General features: G+C 37.3%; 1 protein-coding gene across 2 annotated transcripts in view; it reads right to left on the minus strand.

The window, feature by feature from the left end:
• Positions 1 to 17,945, minus strand: part of CNTLN (centlein) — a 352,494-nt gene that overhangs the window by 138,432 nt on the left and 196,117 nt on the right. For both annotated transcript variants that reach the window (XM_003822610.6, XM_008976184.5), the window contains exons 11-12: positions 17,565 to 17,686; positions 16,067 to 16,186 (exon numbers count right to left, since the gene is read on the minus strand). In XM_003822610.6, coding sequence (XP_003822658.3) covers positions 16,067 to 16,186; positions 17,565 to 17,686 — 242 coding nt within the window. The remainder of the gene's footprint in view (positions 1 to 16,066; positions 16,187 to 17,564; positions 17,687 to 17,945) is intronic.

Raw genomic sequence — 17,945 nt, forward strand, 5'->3', positions numbered from 1 at the left:
ATGTATCCTGTTTCACTACCTTTAAAAACATCATAAGAATCTCTTTAAGAGTAAAATTTTTCTCTCAAGGGTTTTTATATTCCCTAGATAAAATTACAAATATTGGAAAATGTATTACCAAATTTAAAACCTTTTTATATCTGAAGATAACTTTACCTGCCTACATTTGATTATATATCATTCTTTTCTTCAGAACAAAGTTTCTTAAGAAGCAACTAATCTACACTGAAAACAAACTATTCTAAAGCCTTAAATACTTTCCAGACTAAACAAACCCTTTGTATCAGTTTCCTGTCATTCAAAATAAATTTTATTATTTAGTCATTAGCATTCAATTCAGATGTTCAAACCCAACATTGTTAAGGTTATTTATTCTAAAGAAAAAAAATACTATCAAATAGAATGAGTTCGTGTGACAAAATTGACTTATGGAAAGTAACTTTGATGTCTTTTCATAGAAAAATCAAATGATTATAACACTCAAGATTTTCTTATGTAATTCTTTAAGAAAATTTAAAAATACTATATATATATGTAGTATTTATATATATGTAGGATTTATATATATATATGTAGTATTTATATATATATATGTAGTATTTATATATATACATGGTACCCAAAATATGTGGAAACAAACTATAGTAGTAAATAAATTTAGAATAATATATGTATGGCCTCAAAAAATAAATATCATATGTATATGGACTCATGTCTGAATACAACCTAAGGGATAAACATTGAAAGTTAATCTCCAGAGTTACAAAATAAAATTCCAAAATATACTTGCCATTTACTCAAGTGATATATCTGCCTGTGGAGGATACAAAGAATCCTGTTGACTTTATAGCAAAATACAAATTAGAATACAGCTAAAAAATATAAAAGCTGGAACATGGAAAAAAACCCAAACATCCATCAATGGCTGAATAAACAAAATGTGGTATATACATAAAATGGAATATTATTCAGCCTTAAAAAGTAAGGAACTTCTGGCACATGGTTCAACACGGACAAATCTTGAAGAAATAGTAAATGAAATAATCCACATACAAAAAAGACAAATATTAAATGATTCCACTTACATGAAGCACCTAGAATAGGCAAATCCATAGAGACAGAAAGCAGAAAGAGACAGGGGCTGTGAGAAGTAGGAAATGAGAAACAAATATATATATACATATATATATATATATATATATATATATACACACACACACACTCAAAATACATTCTCACCTACAGTGTAGGCTAATTGTACAGCAAACAAATGTGTAAATCATTTCTATATTTTAGGTATATGGGGAGGGCAGGAAAGGGGAAAAAGTGGAAAGAATAAGGGGAAAAACATAAAAATGGAAAGGCATAGAAGAGCTTTATCTTCATATTAATCACAATTTTAAATTACATATCTGTATGCTTATTGATTACTATTTGCATTCTCCAATAAGTTGAAGCTCTATGAGGCCAGGAGCCATGTGTGTTCTGCTAAATATTTTACTTATAGTGCCCAGCATATTTATTGAAGTAACAAAGGAAAGCAAAAGCAGCACAAAAGGTCACACAGATTCAGTTACATGTAACTAATATTATAAAACTCCATAGTTTAAAAGCATTTTCCCATATATTATTTTCTTAGCTATAATGGTTTACCTGGTCCCAAGCCCTAGTACTTTTAGAGCATCAAGAGTCACTGCTCAAAGCCTATCTATAAGTCATGTTGCATCAGACTCTGAAGCATTCAAGACATAGAAAAGAGGAATATAATTGACCATAGGCTTCAGGACTCTAACTTAGCAAATAATTAGGTTTTAGGTTAATCTTATTCTGAAACTTTCCACTCTTACCTAGGGATAATTAACAGATGAGTTTACTTCCTCTGAGCTACAATCTTAGTGTATGAGTTTCTTGTGCTTGATTATCAATCATAAACTAACTAACATTCAAAACCTTTTGCCACATAGCCTTGAAGTTCATTGTCTTTCTTTAAAACAGATCCTGATAAGAAAAACTTACACAACTCTTGATTAAACTATTATCTCTGACCTTAATATTCTGATTTGCTCTTGACTTATGATATGCAATGCTTTTTCCTGTTGGACTGATTTCCTTTTTCTTTTTCTTTTTTTTTTTTTTTTTTTTTTTGAGATGGAGTCTCGCTTTGTTGCCCAGGCTGGAGTGCAGTGGCGTGATCTCGGCTCACTGCAAGCTCCGCCTCCCAGTTTCACACCAGTCTCCTGTCTCAGCCTACCGAGTAGCTGGGACTACAGGCGCCTGCCACCACACCCGGCTAATTTTTTGTATTTTTAGTAGAGACGGGCTTTCACTATGTTGGCCAGGATGGTCTCGATCTCTTAACCTCGTGATCCACCCGCCTCAGCCTCCCAAAGTGCTGGGATTACAGGCGTGAGCCACTGCGCCCAGCCTGGACTGATTTCTTAGGCACAGATACATTCAAGTTCTTATCTTATTAATCAATCTCATTAATTATTGCACATAATCACACTGCCTGTTTTCTAAACTTACAGAAATTATTATTTGGGATAACTATCAACCTGTAAAAAATGAAACGGGACCCCCTACTTCACACCACATATAAAAAATTAACTCAAAGTTGATGAAAGGCCTAAATATAAGAGTTAAAACTATTCAACAACTACAGAAAAACAGGATAAATCTCTGACTATGGGATTTCATTATGGATTCTGAGATTATGACACCAAAAGCATAAGCTACAACAAGAATAAACAAACGGAACTTCATTAAAATGAAAAACTTTCATGCATCAAAGGATACTATCAAAAAGGGGAAATATAGCCTACGGAATGGGAGGAAACTCTTGCAAATGTCTAACATCTACAATATGTAAAGAACTATGGTTAGGCACGGTGGCTCACACCTGTAATCCCAGCAGTTTGGGAGGCCAAGGCTGGTGGATTACTTCAAGTCAGGAGTTCAGGACCAGCCTGTGTTGGCAACATGGTGAAACCCCGTCCCTACTAAAAACACAAAAATTAACCAGGCATGGTGGTGTGTCTGGAATTGGTGGGTTCTTGGTCTCACTGACTTCAAGAATGAAGCCGCGGACCCTCGCGGTGAGTGTTACAGCTCTTAAGGTGGTGCGTCTGGAGTCTGTCCCTTCTGATGTTCAGATGTGTTCCGAGTTTCTTCCTTCTGGTGGGTTCGTGGTCTCGCTGGCTCAGGAGTGAACCTGCAGACCTTCGCGGTGAGTGTTACGGCTCTCAACACAGCGTGTCTGGAGTTGTTCCTTCCTCCCGGTGGGCTCGTGGTCTCGCTGGGCTCAGGAGTGAAGCTGCAGATCTTCACGGTGAGTGTTACAGCTCATAAAAGCAGTGTGGACCCAAAGAGTGAGCAATAGCAAGATTTCTTGCAAAGAGCGAAAGAACAAAGCTTCTGCAGAGTGGAAGGGGACCGGAGGAGGTTCCCAACGCTGGCTCGGGCAGCCTGCTTTTATTCTCTTATCTGGCCCCACCCACATCCTGCTGATTGGTAGAGCCCAGTGGCCTCTTTTGACAGGGCGCTGATTGGTGCATTTACAATCCCTGAGCTAGATACAAAGGTTCTCCACGTCCCCATCAGATTAGTTAGATACAGAGTTTCCACACACCGGTTCTCCAAGGCCCCACCAGAGCAGCTAGATACAGAGTGTTGATTGGTGCACTCATAAACCTTGAGCTAAACACAGGGTGCTGATCGGTGTGTTTACAAACCTTGAGCTAGATACAGAGTGCCGATTGGTGTATATTTACAGTCCCTGAGCTAGACATAAAGGTCCTCCAAGGCCCCAACAGACTCAGGGGCCCAGCTGGCTTCACCCAGTGGATCCCGCACCGGGGCTGCAGGTGGAGCTGCCTGCCAGTCCCGGTGCCGTGCGCCCGCACTCCTCAACCCTTAGGTGGTCTACGGGACTGGGCGCCGTGGAGCAGGGGGTGGTGCTCGTCGGGGAGGCTCGGGCAGCACAGGAGCCCATGGAGTGGGTGGGAGGCTCAGGCATGGCGGGCTGCAGGTCCCGAGCCCTGCCCGGCGGGAAGGCAGCTAAGGCTCTGTGAGAAATCGAGTGCAGCGCTGGTGGGCTGGCACTGCTGGGGTACCCAGTACACCCTCCGCAGCCACTGGCCCGGGTGCTAAGTCTCTCATTGCCTGGGGCCGGCAGGGCTGGTCGGCTGCTCCGAGTGCGGGGCCCGCCAAGCCCACGCCCACCCGAAACTCCAGCTGGCCGGCAAGCACCGCACGCAGCCCCGGTTCCCGCTCGCGCCTCTCCCTCCACACCTCCCTGCAAGCTGAGGGAGAGGGCTCCAGCCTTGGCCAGCCCAGAAAGGGGCTCCCACAGTGCAGTGGTGGGCTGAAGGGCTCCTCAAGTGCCGCCAAAGTGGGAGCCCAGGCAGAGGAGGTGCAGAGAGCAAGCGAAGGCTCTGAGGACTGCCGGCACGCTGTGACCTCTCAGTGGCACACGCCTGTAATCCCAGCTACTCAGGAAGCTGAGGCAGGGTAATTGCTTGAAACCAGGAGGCAGAGGTTGCAGTGAGCCAAGATCACACCACTGCACTTCAACCTGGGCAACAGAGCAAGACCCCGTCTCAGTTAAAAAATAAAAATAAAAACAAAACTATTACAATAAAAAAAGATAAACAACCCAGTTTTCAAAATGGGTAAAGGACACGAACAGACATTTCTCCAAAGATGATAAACAACTGGCCAAAGAAACACATGCAAATATGGTCAGCATCATTACTCATTAAGAAAATGCAAATCAAAACCCACAATTTTGGCGACAATAAAGAACAAAAATAATACAAAACAAAAACAGACCATAACAAGTATTGGTGAGGATGTGGGGAAATTAGAACCCTCATAGACTGCAAACAATATAAAATTGTGCAGCCACTGTAAAAAAAAAAAAAAAAAAAAAAGTTTGGCAGTTCCTTAAAAAATTAAACATAAAGCAGGGTACTATCGCTCATGCCTATAATCCCAGTACTCTGGGAGGCTGACATGGGAGGATCGCTTGAGGCCAGGAGTTCAAGACTAGCCTAGGCAACAAAGTGAGACCCCGACCCTACAAAAAATAGAAAAATAAAAAACAAACATAGATTAGCATATGGCCCAGCGATTCCACTCATAGGTTTATACCCAAAAGAACTGAAAACAGGTATTCAAACAATCCCTTGTATACAAAGGTTCATAGCAGCACTATTCAGAGTAGCCAAAATGTGGAAGGAACCCAAATGTCCACCAAGGGATTAATGGAGAAACAAATTGGTATACATAAACAAAGGGATATTATTCAGCCATAAAAAAGTAATGAACTTCTGACACAGGCTTCAATATGGATGAATCTTGAAAATATTATGCCAAGTGAAAGAAGCCAGACAGAAAGGTCACATATTGTATGAATCTATTTATGTGAAATATTCAAAATAGGTAAATCCATAGAAACAGAAAGCAGATAAGCAGTTGCCAGCAATTGAAAGAAGGGACAAATGGGGACACAGAGACTGACTGGTTAATGGGCATGGGGTCTCCTTCATTGCTGATGAAAATGCTTTTGAATTACAGTTCACTGCTAAACAACATTGTGAATGCATTAAATGCCACTGAATTCTATGCTTTAAAATACAACTAATGTGAAATTTATATATTGTTAATGGTTACCTGAAAATACATTTGTTTTCAAAATATGTCATCATTGGCAGACATTTTTTGCTAAGCATTTTATTTCCATCTCAGAAAAATGCAGTTCCTAAAATCCTCATTTCTACATAGCAAAAAAAAAAATATATATATATATATATATATTCTAGCTTGAGAAGACTGGGAGTCTTGCTTTGCAGAGGAAAAAAATAATGGCTGAACTTTCCTAGGATAATATTTTGATTTTAGCTACTTAAGCAATTATTATTGATTTTATAGGATATTCTTTAAAACTATGGCCAACATATATTTAATATTTAACCCCAAAGAGAAGTACTCCAATCCGAGCTATGCCACTGATCTGTAGCTTACATTTTATCATTAAGGAAAAATGACCAAAAGATCATTGAAATAAAGAAGATATATCTACTTATAATACATGGGGGTAAAATTTCCTACTTCTATAAAATAAAAAAGTTTTTGTATTATGAATTCAAAACCCCTTTACTACTGACTCCAGCTCAACTGCCTTCATTGACAAACTTGCTACCCAGAATTCTCAGTATCAGCTAGGAAAACATTAGTAATTCTGTGCAAGTATTTTGCATTCTCATACTTATTTTTAGATATGAAACAAAAGGGAAAGCAGAAATTGTAAAAAAATAAAAGGGGGGAGCTGATATTCAAGTGTGTTATATAATGAACTCAGATTTGCTTAAAGAGCAATGGAAAGATACTAAAAGTTTTTAAACAGATGAGAGACATTCTCAGAACTATAGTTTAAAAGGTCAATCTGCAGCACTGTTGAAAATAGATATAAAGAGATAAGAGTGGATGCAGATGTTTATGAGTTTATTGTAGTTGACTAGGGAAGAAATGGTGGTGGTATGAATAAGGGCATAACAGTGAGGATGGAAAGAAATAAGATAGGATGTTTGTGATGTGAAATATTAAGGCTTAGTATGGACTTCAATGAGGGGAGGTCAGAAAAAAAATAATACATAAACTTATAACACCATGGTTTCTGGTTTGAGGAAACTGATAGATTATAATACCATTTACTAAGATTTAGAATAATGGACGGGAATAAATTTGGAGATCGTGAATTTGGTTTCAAACATGTTGAATCTCAGTGAGACCTCCAAAAGGAGATGTTGTGTAGACATTTGGATATACTTAGTTGCAGTTCAGAAAGAGGGGTCTATGCTAGATATACAGGTCTGAAAGTCAACTGGCAAGAAACGACTAAAATCATGGGATGATAGATGAGATTGTTATAGGCAAATATGCAAATGAAGTACAGAGAATGCCTATGACAAAGTTCAACAATACTGCAACAGTAAACAGCTGATTTCAGGGGGAAAAGCTGGCAATGGAGAATGTGAATAGGTGGCCAGAGGTACAGAGATAAAACCAGAAGAGATGGTGCCAGAGTGTTGAAGAAAAAATTTGTTTTAAAGAGTGTGACCAGCTTTTTCATATACTGGTGAGAATTTGAAAAAGTATCCTTTAGTTACCTCCTGGTTATTTAACAATTTACCTAGATTTTTCTGTCCTTGATTTAATTATCCTTAACAAATTGTAGTCTAAAATATTGATTGCTATGAACTTAATTACGTCCTCTCAAAATCTGTATGTGACATATGTGTTATATATGACATATGTTGGTCAGCTATAACTGTGTTCATACATCAGATTTGAACTCAGCTGAAACTCTAACCCCTAATGTGATGATAGTTGGAGATGGGGACTTTGAGTAGCAATTAGGGATAGAAAGGGGTCCTCATGATGCACTGAGTGGCTTTTTACGATGAGAAATCTGAAATGTGATAATACACTGAGAAAGCAGCCATCTACAAGCCAGGAAGAGAGCCCTCATCAGGAGCCTAATCCATCGGCACCATGATCTTGAATTTCTCAGCCTCCAAAACTATCACAAATGCATGTCTGTTAAGCCACCCAGCCTATGGCGTTTTGTTATATCAGCAAGAGATTTGCTTTAGCTCTTTTTCCACTCACAAGCAGAATACAGCTTTCCCTGCCTTGTGTCCCTAATATTCTCTTATTATTGCTTTTAATCACACTTTTGCTTGTCTTCTCTGCTAAGCTATGAGGACCTGATAAAAGGGGTAACATTATTTCTCTTTGTTTACCTCTGCCTAAAAAAGTACCCAGCTAAAGCATTTTACATAGGCTACAGATTAGTATAGAAAGACCTATTACTAAACCACTGCACATTTCTGATTTACTTAGCCAAGGTCACAGAAAACACACAATGAATGTCAGTACACCCAGGATTCCTAGCAAGAACATGCAATTGTGGTTGACAATGTGTAATATATAATTTGCTGGATTAGAGAAGCTTAATTTTCTGCTGCACTTGAGCCCCTTATTATAGTTTTATATCACCATTCTGAAAGAATGTACACAAACTTTTTTTACTAATACTTTCACTTGGAAGAATGTTAACATATGTTGGACTGTGATGGGTACTTAATCTAATTTAGCATTGGTAAGGCAACAACTTCAACTGAGTGAGAAAGCTGACTAAGCCTGCTGGCATTTCTGAAAGCTTGCCTCTTACTATCTAGCTTCCAAAGAGTGGTTTCACCTCACTAGCAAATGGCAGATACCCCTATTTAAATTAAGCCTTCCTAGAGCTTGAAACTATACTGTATGTTCAGCCCCTAGTTAGTGCCTGGCTCTGAATTATATTGTTTAAATATTGAATGAATGAATAAATGAACACATGAATGCTCATTAAATACTGAAGGAACCAACCAATTTATCAGTTCACAGATTACTAAGTTCTTGGCCTTTTTATTAAAATATAGTTATGATATGATAGATATATCTTATAAATATAAATGAAATATTATAGGAACTATATTCCATGTAAGTTTTTTAAGTCCTCAGATTCCTATGCGATAGCAGCAACTAATATTTCTGACCATACTCAATGGTAGAAACTCTATAATCAGTCAGTGGTAGCATTATATTTTTAACTATATTTTGTAAATTGATGCACACTTGTCATACAATGTTTTATAAAAGTCTTTAAAAGTTAACTTTTAAAATTCGATTTGGAAGTACTATTTAAATTCAGTTGAAAGGCAGTATTAATAGTATATCTTTTTTTGTAGATTCTAACCTTACATTTAAAAGAAACTTATTACTGCAGAAAAAGGGGTACATCTTATTACTTAAACAGTTAAGACTGAGTATGAAACTAGATATTAATGAATGACTCAAAAGTAAGACTGCCTGGCCCATAGAAAAACAAGCTGAAACTTCTGTTTCCCAACAAGGAGTAGATGTATTTATCTCTATTCCTCCTGCTAATTAATTATAAAAACCCAGAACATAATAAAACAAACATGAGACTTTGAAAAGTAGGGAAAAGAAGAAGGATAGAATAGGGAGCTCAGGAGTAGTGGAACAACATTAGAGAAGTGACTCACAGTGGTGAGTTCCTTGAGTTTTCTTCTTTCCTCCTACATACCCCAAACTAGTTCCTAGAGAAACTCACCACCTACAAGTGCCAATGAACAGAAACAAAAAATGCTTCAAGGAAAGCCTACTCTCTCTAGCCAAAGGACCAGGAAAGGTGAGGACCACTAAAACAAAAACCCTGCTCACCATGCCCACCCTACTCCAGCCATAATCAACTGGGGGGGGAAAAACAAAACAAAAAGCAGCCATGTTCCGTCAATGAAAGCAGAGTGAGGGCCAGGCACGGTGGCTCACACCTGTAATCCCAGCACTTTGGGAGGCCAAGGCAAGTGGATTACTTGACATCAGAGCTCAAGACCAGTCTGGACAACATGGTGAAACCCCATCTCTACAGAAAATACAAAAATTTGCCGGGCGTGGTGACGCATGCCTATAATCCCAGCTACTAGGGAGGCTGAGGCAGGAGATTTACTTGAACCCAGGAGGCAGAGGCTGCAGTGAGCCAAAATCACTCCACTGCACTGCAGCCTGGGCGACAGAGCAAGACTCCATCTCAAAAAAAAAAAAAAAAAAAAAAAAGAAAGAAAGAAAGAAAGCAGAGTGAGAAGCCTGCACTTTCACCAACACTAAGCAGGAACCCCTTCAAACTCTCTCAATGCAATATCAGCAGAGGAAAAGAGGTAAAAGGGAGGAGTAAGTCTCCCATCTTTTTCTAGTAGTATTGACGTGACCTTCTCCCTCAGGCATGATATCATCAGAGGCCTGCTAAAATAAAACATTTAAATAAGATCCACAGTCTCAAAATATAATACACATAATCACTGATTTACAATGCTTCTCCTTAACGATTTTTCAACTTTATGATGGTGTAAAGCTTTCGCAATTTTAACATACTTCAAATTTTGAATTCTGATCTTTTCCCAGGCTGGCAATAAGTGACGTACGACATACTCGGTGCGTTATCATAAAATGGGTTTTGGTGGGCGCAGTGGCTCATGCCTGCAATCCCAGCACTTTGGGAGGTGGAGGCAGACAGATCACTTGAGGTCAGGAGTTCGATATCAGACTGACCAACATGGTGAAACCCCGTTTCTACAAAAATACAAAAAATAGCCAGAAGTGGTGGCTAGCATCTATAGCCCCAGCTACTCAGGAGGCTGAGGCAGAAGAATACCTTGAACCCGGGAGGCAGGGGTTGCAGTGAGCCAAGATGGTACCACTGCACTCCAGCCTGAGTGACAGAGCGAGACTCTGTCTCAAAAAATATATATAAATAAAATAAAATGGGTTTTGTGTTAGATAGTTTTGCCCAACTGTAAACTAATGGAAGTGTTCTGAGCATTTTAAGGTAGTCTAGGCTAAGCTATGATGTCTGGTAGTTTACATGTATTCAATGCATTTTCTTTTTCTTTTCCTTTTTCTTTTTTCTTTTTTTTTTTTTTTTTGAGACAAGAGTCTTACTCTGTCACCCAGACCCAGGTTGGAGTGCAATGGCATGATCTCGGTTCACTGCAACCTCCACCTCCTGGGTTCAAGCGATTCTCCTGCCTCAGCCTCCTGAGTAGCTGAGATTACAGGCGTGCGCCACCACGCCTGGATAATCTTTGTATTTTTAGTAGAGACAGGGTTTCACCATGTTGGTCAGGCTGGTCTCGAACCCCTGACCTCAAGTGATCTGCCCGCCTAAGCCTCCCAAAGTGCTGGGATTACAGGCATGAGCCACCGTGCCCCAGCAACATTTTTGACCTATGATATTTTCAACTTATGATGGATTTATCCAGACATAACCCAAGGTATGTTGAGAAACATCTGTAGTCCACATGTCCAGGAGACAATTAAAAAATAATTCATCACACAAAGTACAAGGAAAATCTACAATCAAAGGATGAAATTATATTCAAAGGATGCCACCACCATGATATAACACATGTCAGAATTACTTGACAAGAACTTTAAACCAGCCATGATTAAAATGCTCCGGTGAACCACTAAAGAACACTCTTTTTTTTTTTTTTTTTTTTTTTGAGACGGAGTCTCGCTCTGTCGCCCAGGCTGGAGTGCAGTGGCGCGATCTCGGCTCACTGCAAGCTCCGCCTCCCGGGTTCACGCCATTCTCCTGCCTCAGCCTCCCGAGTAGCTGGGACTACAGGCGCCCGCTATCACGCCCGGCTAATTTTTTGTATTTTTAGTAGAGACGGGGTTTCACCGTGTTAGCCAGGATGGTCTCGATCTCCTGACCTCGTGATCCGCCCGTCTCGGCCTCCCAAAGTGCTGGGATTACAGGCGTGAGCCACCGCGCCCGGCCAGAACACTCTTAAAATAAATTAAATAGAAACTCTAAGCAAATAAACAATTATACATAAAGAAGAACCCAATGGAAATTTTAGAACTAAAAATTACAATAGCCAAAATTAAAAACTTGCTGCATGAGCTCATGAGAGAAGAGACAATCAGTAAACTTGAAGACACGACACAATAGAAATTACCAAATCTGAATAACAGAGACAAAATTAGGTTGAAAGTCTGAAAAATAAATTGAAGAGACCCTCAGTGACCTGTAGGACAATCATAAAAGATCTAGCATTCATGTGATTAGAACTGTCAAAGGAAAAGAAACGTAGGGTTTAAAAAGGATTTAAAGAAATAATGACAAAAATTTCCCAAATTTGACAAAAGTCACAAACCTAGGGATTCAAGAAACAGAAACCCAAATAGGATAAACCCAAACAAATCCATGCCAAGACATGTTATGACCAAACTTCTGAAGAGTAAAGAAAAGGAAAAATGATTGAAAGCAAGTAAACAGAATGATGCATTACCTATAGTGGAACAAAGATTCAACAGTGCATGTTGCATCAGAAACAATAGAGGCCAAAAGGAAGTAGCAAATTTTTCAAGTGCTCAAGAAAAACAATTGCTAAGTTATAATTCTACATATGGTGAAAATACCATTCAGTAGTGATATGGTCTAGCTGTGTCCCCACCCAAATCTCATCTTGAATTGTAATTCCCATAGTCCCCATAATCCCCTAGGTGTTCAGGGAGAGACCTAGTGGGAGGTGACTGGATCACGGGGGCAGTTCTCATGCTAGTGAGATCTCATGCTAGTGTGTTCTCATGTGTTCCCCATGATTGGATCATGGGGGCAGTTCTCATGCTAGTGAGATCTCATGCTGGTGTGTTCTCATGCTAGTGAGATCTGATGGTTTTATATGGGACTCTTCCCCCTTCACTTCTCACTCATCTCCTCTGCCACCATGTGAAGAAGGTCCTTGCTTCCCCTTCACCTTCCACCATGGTTGTAAGTTTCCTGAGGCCTCCCCAGCTGTGTGGAACTGTGAGTCAATTAAATCTCTTTCCTTTATAAATTATCCAGTTTTATGTATTTCTTTATACTGTGAAAACAGAATAATACAAATAATGAAGGAGAAATCCAGATATTTTAAAAGAAAACAGAGAATTTCTTACCAGCCAACTTATTTTAATAATTCTAAAGGAAGTTCTTCAAACTGAAAGAAAACTATAAAAGAAGAAACTTGGAAGACTAGCAATGAGGACAGTAGAAAGGATAAATAATACCTTTATTATATTTACCCATACATAAATTATTTATCTCTTATGGGTAAACATAAGAGACTACCCATGTTTTGTGGTTTATAATTATGTTTGACAGTTGAAGCAAAACCTATCACGTCTTGTGATGAGGTTATCAATGTAATTAGAGAAAATATTTGAGATAACTGTATTATAATGGAGAAGGGTAAAGGTATGTAAATGAAAACAAGGTTTCTAGACTCCACTTAAAGTAATAAAATGTTGATATTAGTAGACTGTAATAAGGTATGTATGCATAATATAATACCAAGAGCAAATACTAAAAAAAAAAACTACTCAAAAAGATATAGTCAAAAACTCTACAGAAAAAATAAAATGAAATCCTAAAAAAAAGCTTAAGTAACCCATATGAAGGAATTAAATGGGAAACAGAGGAAACAAACAGAAAATAAATAATAACATGGCAGACTTAGCTCTATCAGTAATGCAAGCTAAAATGTCAGCATGCAAAATATCCATACACTAGCAATGTAAAATTTAAAATGATATGGTTTGAAACTGGATTTCATAAAAATTAAAAACTTTTGGCATTCAAAAGACACAGGTAAGAGAATGAAAGGGCAATCTACAGAATGTAATGCAACTCCTGGGCATTTCCCTTAAAAAATAAAAGTTATGTTCACACAAAAACCTGTCTATAGCAGCTGTATTCATAATTGCAAAAAACTAGAAAAAACCCAAATGTTCTTCAATAGATGGATAAGGTGGTCCATCCATAAAATGGAATATTATTTAGCAATAAAAAGGAACATATTAGATTAACCAACCCAAAAGAATCTCAAAGACGTTATGCGGAAAGAAGCCAGTCTCAGAAAGTTAATAGCCTGCATGATTCTGTGCACATGACAGTCTGAAAAAGGCAAAGCTATAGGGAAGGAGAACAAATCAGGTATTAGTGGCGGTAGGAAGATTTGACTACAAAGGGGCAGAATGAGGAAATTTTTTGAGATGATAGAACTATTTTGCATACCGATTGTGGTGGTAGTTACTCAAATTTATATATATGTTATAACTCATAAAATTGCACATTAAACATTCAACATACTACATACAATGTTAAAAAATTTCTGTCCTCAAAACAAACTTGAATGACTATAGCACTGATATTTAATGCCTTATTGTTTTATCATGACACTTTTTGACATTAGTTTTTAACATTTTTGACATTTATTTTTAACATCACATTTCATTAAGAATGTTTAATACTAAACATGTTTCCATGTAAGTTCCCTGAGAGTAGAAAGTCTGTCTGGTATTTTCATTTCATTGACCTCGCAGACTGACTATCACACAGCACTCAAACAGGTTTGTTACCTGAATAAATGTTTCACAAAATAATGCAACCCTCCTCAAAAAGCTTACGTTAAAGTTTATTCCATTCTTTAGCATTCTTTTCAAAATTTTTTCATTACCTGTTACTAAATTAAGACTGATCTAAAAAATAACTATTTCACAAATTGCTATCACATTAATGAATATTAACATATTTCAGGGAAAAGTTCCACACTTTAATAATGACACGGCATTTAATTCAAGGAGCTATTTGTAAAGTGCAAATATTGCTAAGTGAACAGATCAGGATTCTGAGTTCTCTAATTTTAAAAAGGCCTCATTACTTTTTCTGTAGTTCTATTTCATTAACAAATAAAATAAACTCCAAATCAATCATTTATAGGTAATCCTTCCTAAATTTTCTTGAATAGTTAGATTAGGTCTCTCAACTAATTCACTTTGTTCAAAATTACTTTCTTTTTTAGAGACAGAAGGGTCATTAAAGAGCATCAGATAAAAGCATTGATACATTTACAACATGGATGAACCTTGAAAATGTTATGCTAAGTGAAGGAAGGTAGTCTAGGACCACGTACTAAATGATGCCATTTATATGCAATGTCTAAAATAGGCAAATCTGTAAACACGGGAAGATTAGTAGTTTCCTAGGGCTGGGCAGGATGGATGGGAGGGCTGGGGAGTGACAACAAAGTCATATGGGCTTTGGTGGGGAGAGTAGGGGGGGTGATAAAACTGTAAATCTAAAATAGATTGTGATAATGGACGGTGCAGCTCTGAATATACCAGTGAATTATATACGTTATATAAGTGAATTGTATGACTTGTGAGTTATATTTCAATAAAGCTACTGAAATTATTAGGAAATGCCTGAGACAAATCTATGAGTCTATAAAATAGTTTTCAAGATAAGAGCCTTCATTATAGCATCAAATATTTAGAACTAATAGAGTATACTGCACTTTAAGTGGTAAATGGGAGCATACAACATTTAAATCTCATATGGTCTAGTCATTTCCTCAAAAGTTTATCATTACATGGAAAAGGCTGTAAACAAAAGTTATACATGTTATCATGTAGTATATAAAATAAGCTTCTCATTTACAGCTAAGAAAATTCAGTGACATTTAATTACATTACGCCATAATGAGGCTATATTCTAGCAATCTGAAAGACATCTAGGCTTTAAAAAACTGTATGCCTGAGTGTCAGGCATTAACTCTAAATGAAGAAATAGTTAAGTAGCAGAAGAGGTTAATTATATTGGTCTAACTCCTTTTAGTCTTAAAATTAAATAAATAAATGTTCTTTCTTTGCCAGGCTGAATATAATAGCCTGTGAATTATAAGATCAAGCGACCAACTGTATGTTTTCTAAAATATGAGTATCCTTCAACAAGTTTTATACTTAGGGCAGCTAAAACACCTATGTGGAAAAATCAGCAGTAAGCCCAAAGGACAGGCAGTGCACAGCAAGAAAGAAGGCAATTCCCTCGTGTCTTCTGCAGGTCACTACCAAGGACCATGTTAGCAGATCCACACCAGACCCTTAACAGGCAGTTCTGCTGCTACCAGTAATTAGCTTGGACAGCTCCAGCTCCAAGAGTAGCAGCAAGGCTACACCATAATGAGCTCAGCTGGGATTAGCAGGACAGGGCAGGGAACCAAGAGAGCTCAGGCATTCTGCATTGCGTATGTATCTAGGAGATCAAACAAGGATGGCTGGCTAGGTTATCCCCTCTCCACCTCATTCCAAAAATGAAGCACGGCAACGTCTAAAATACAGGCTAATGAAGAGCGACACCTCCAACAGATGAGAGCCACACTAATTAACACAATCCCTAGATCATATTATACAGTTTCTGTTAGAGCTAGCAACTGTGCAACTTGTTATTGCATAATACATATATATTTTTAAAAGCTAGTCTTTTTACTTTTATTGGCAAAAATCAGATTATTTCAAATTTTATAAAGTGTTTCTTTAATAGCCTTTAAGCCATGAAAAAATTTCTCCCAAGTATTTTATCTAAGTCCATATTGTTAAAAATGAAACTCACTTTTGAATCATTAGCTCCTGGTTTTCCCTTTTGAAATATGCCAGTTCATTCCACACAGCATCAGAATCTTCTTGTCGAAGTTGTTGGGGATCTGCTCTCTTTATTTTCCTGATTTCAGTCCTATTTTTAAAACAAAGTTGCTTTTTCAATTAACATGTCTGAAGTGCAATAAAAATTATTTTATACATTCCTTAAAATTTAAAAATATCTATTGACCAAATTTCTAACTCGAGTTCACCATTTATTGAATGAATTTCCTAAAACCTAAGCATCTAGAAATCAAAACCCTCTATCATAATTTTTTGAAGCTAAACTGCTACTGTGGAAAGCAAACTTTTAAGCAGACCCATGATATTCTAAGGTCTATTGCTCCCATTCAGTCTAGCAGTAATGAAAACAGACACTGTAGAATTTTAACAGTCCCCCCCGCATACAAAAAAATCTATATGCAACCAACTCATCTGGAATTTGCTGCTAACCAAGATGAATGTCGTATAGATGCCTTTACCTTTTAAAAAAACTATTACCAGTGAATATGTCAGAAAGTAGATTTCACTCTTCTAATGATTAGTTAAAAGTTAGGTGAACAGAGGATAAATCTAGGACAAACTGCTTTATCACTGCTTTACTGACAAGTGATACGAAACACTTCCACTCATCAAAGAAAAAAATTAGATGTGACAATTATCTACAAGTGATGCCAAATGCCCTTTACATTTTCATTTTCTGAACATAAAACAAATTCTTCATTTTTATTTTGTAAAAGTGCTGTACCAGCCAATTTAGAAACAGTATTTCTCTACAGAACAGACCAATGTGTATTATCAACATTGCCCTAAAGGATCCATCTCAAAAGATGAGAAGGTAGTAGATTTTCTGTACTCATTCAGTCCTTTGCCCTCTGTTGATACAGTTAACAGGGGAGCCACTTACGACTACCCAAGATCTGAACACCTGTTCAGAGCAATTGAACTGAGACCGCCAATTCATTCACATAAGCTGGAGAACAAACTGATGGATAGTAAAGATCTTCAAACTGCATACTAGGTTGAAGTAGTTTTAAGATAGTTAACTATATATGTGAATTTCATATTTCTCTAGTCTTTCCATTAAAATTTAAATACTTCTGGAATTATAAACATTTTAACACCAGTATTTTATTTATTTAAAAGCAAGTTTTTCAATCACACGGATATTAACCATTTTTGCTTTAAATTACATAATTTTATTAAGTTATTCCATTGATATTAAAAATGTGTACAATAATTCATAATCATTGACTGCTAATGATATCTGCAAATGTGAGGAAAATCTATAGTTATTACCAACACATTCCTCTGTTTTAATTTGTTATATTCTCCATTTAAAAATTCACAATAAAGATTTGACTACCAAATAATTTCTTTAAAACCAAACAAAAGCCATTAAGACACCTATATAATGCTACTCCATTCCATTTAATATTTAGGGAAATGCCTTTATGAGCTATGTAACTCACATGCCACTGCCTTCTTCCCACTGTTTTAATTGCTCTTTTACTGCTCTGTAGTTGGTCTGTAACATCTGTAGCCGTTCCTTGCGTTTTTCATGGGCATCTCTTAGCTCATCATTTTCTTGGCTCTGTAGAACACAAAAAAGCAAGTATATATAAGTTTTAAGAAAGTATTAATATAATGTTTCAAATAAAAGTTTACCCATCTAAATATGAAATTTGAAAGAAAATAGTGTGTAAACATGAATGAATCTGTAATACGTATTTAAGCAGAAAAAAGAATTTCTCTAGTCACAGAATACATTTGCTTGATAAATTCAACTCAGTCAATGCATTTTTTAAGCTGCTCACATAATTTCAAAATTTTACCATTAAGATAGTTTCACT

Source organism: Pan paniscus, chromosome 11 (assembly GCF_029289425.2).
Source record: "Pan paniscus chromosome 11, NHGRI_mPanPan1-v2.0_pri, whole genome shotgun sequence".
NCBI classification, from domain to species: domain Eukaryota; kingdom Metazoa; phylum Chordata; class Mammalia; order Primates; family Hominidae; genus Pan; species Pan paniscus.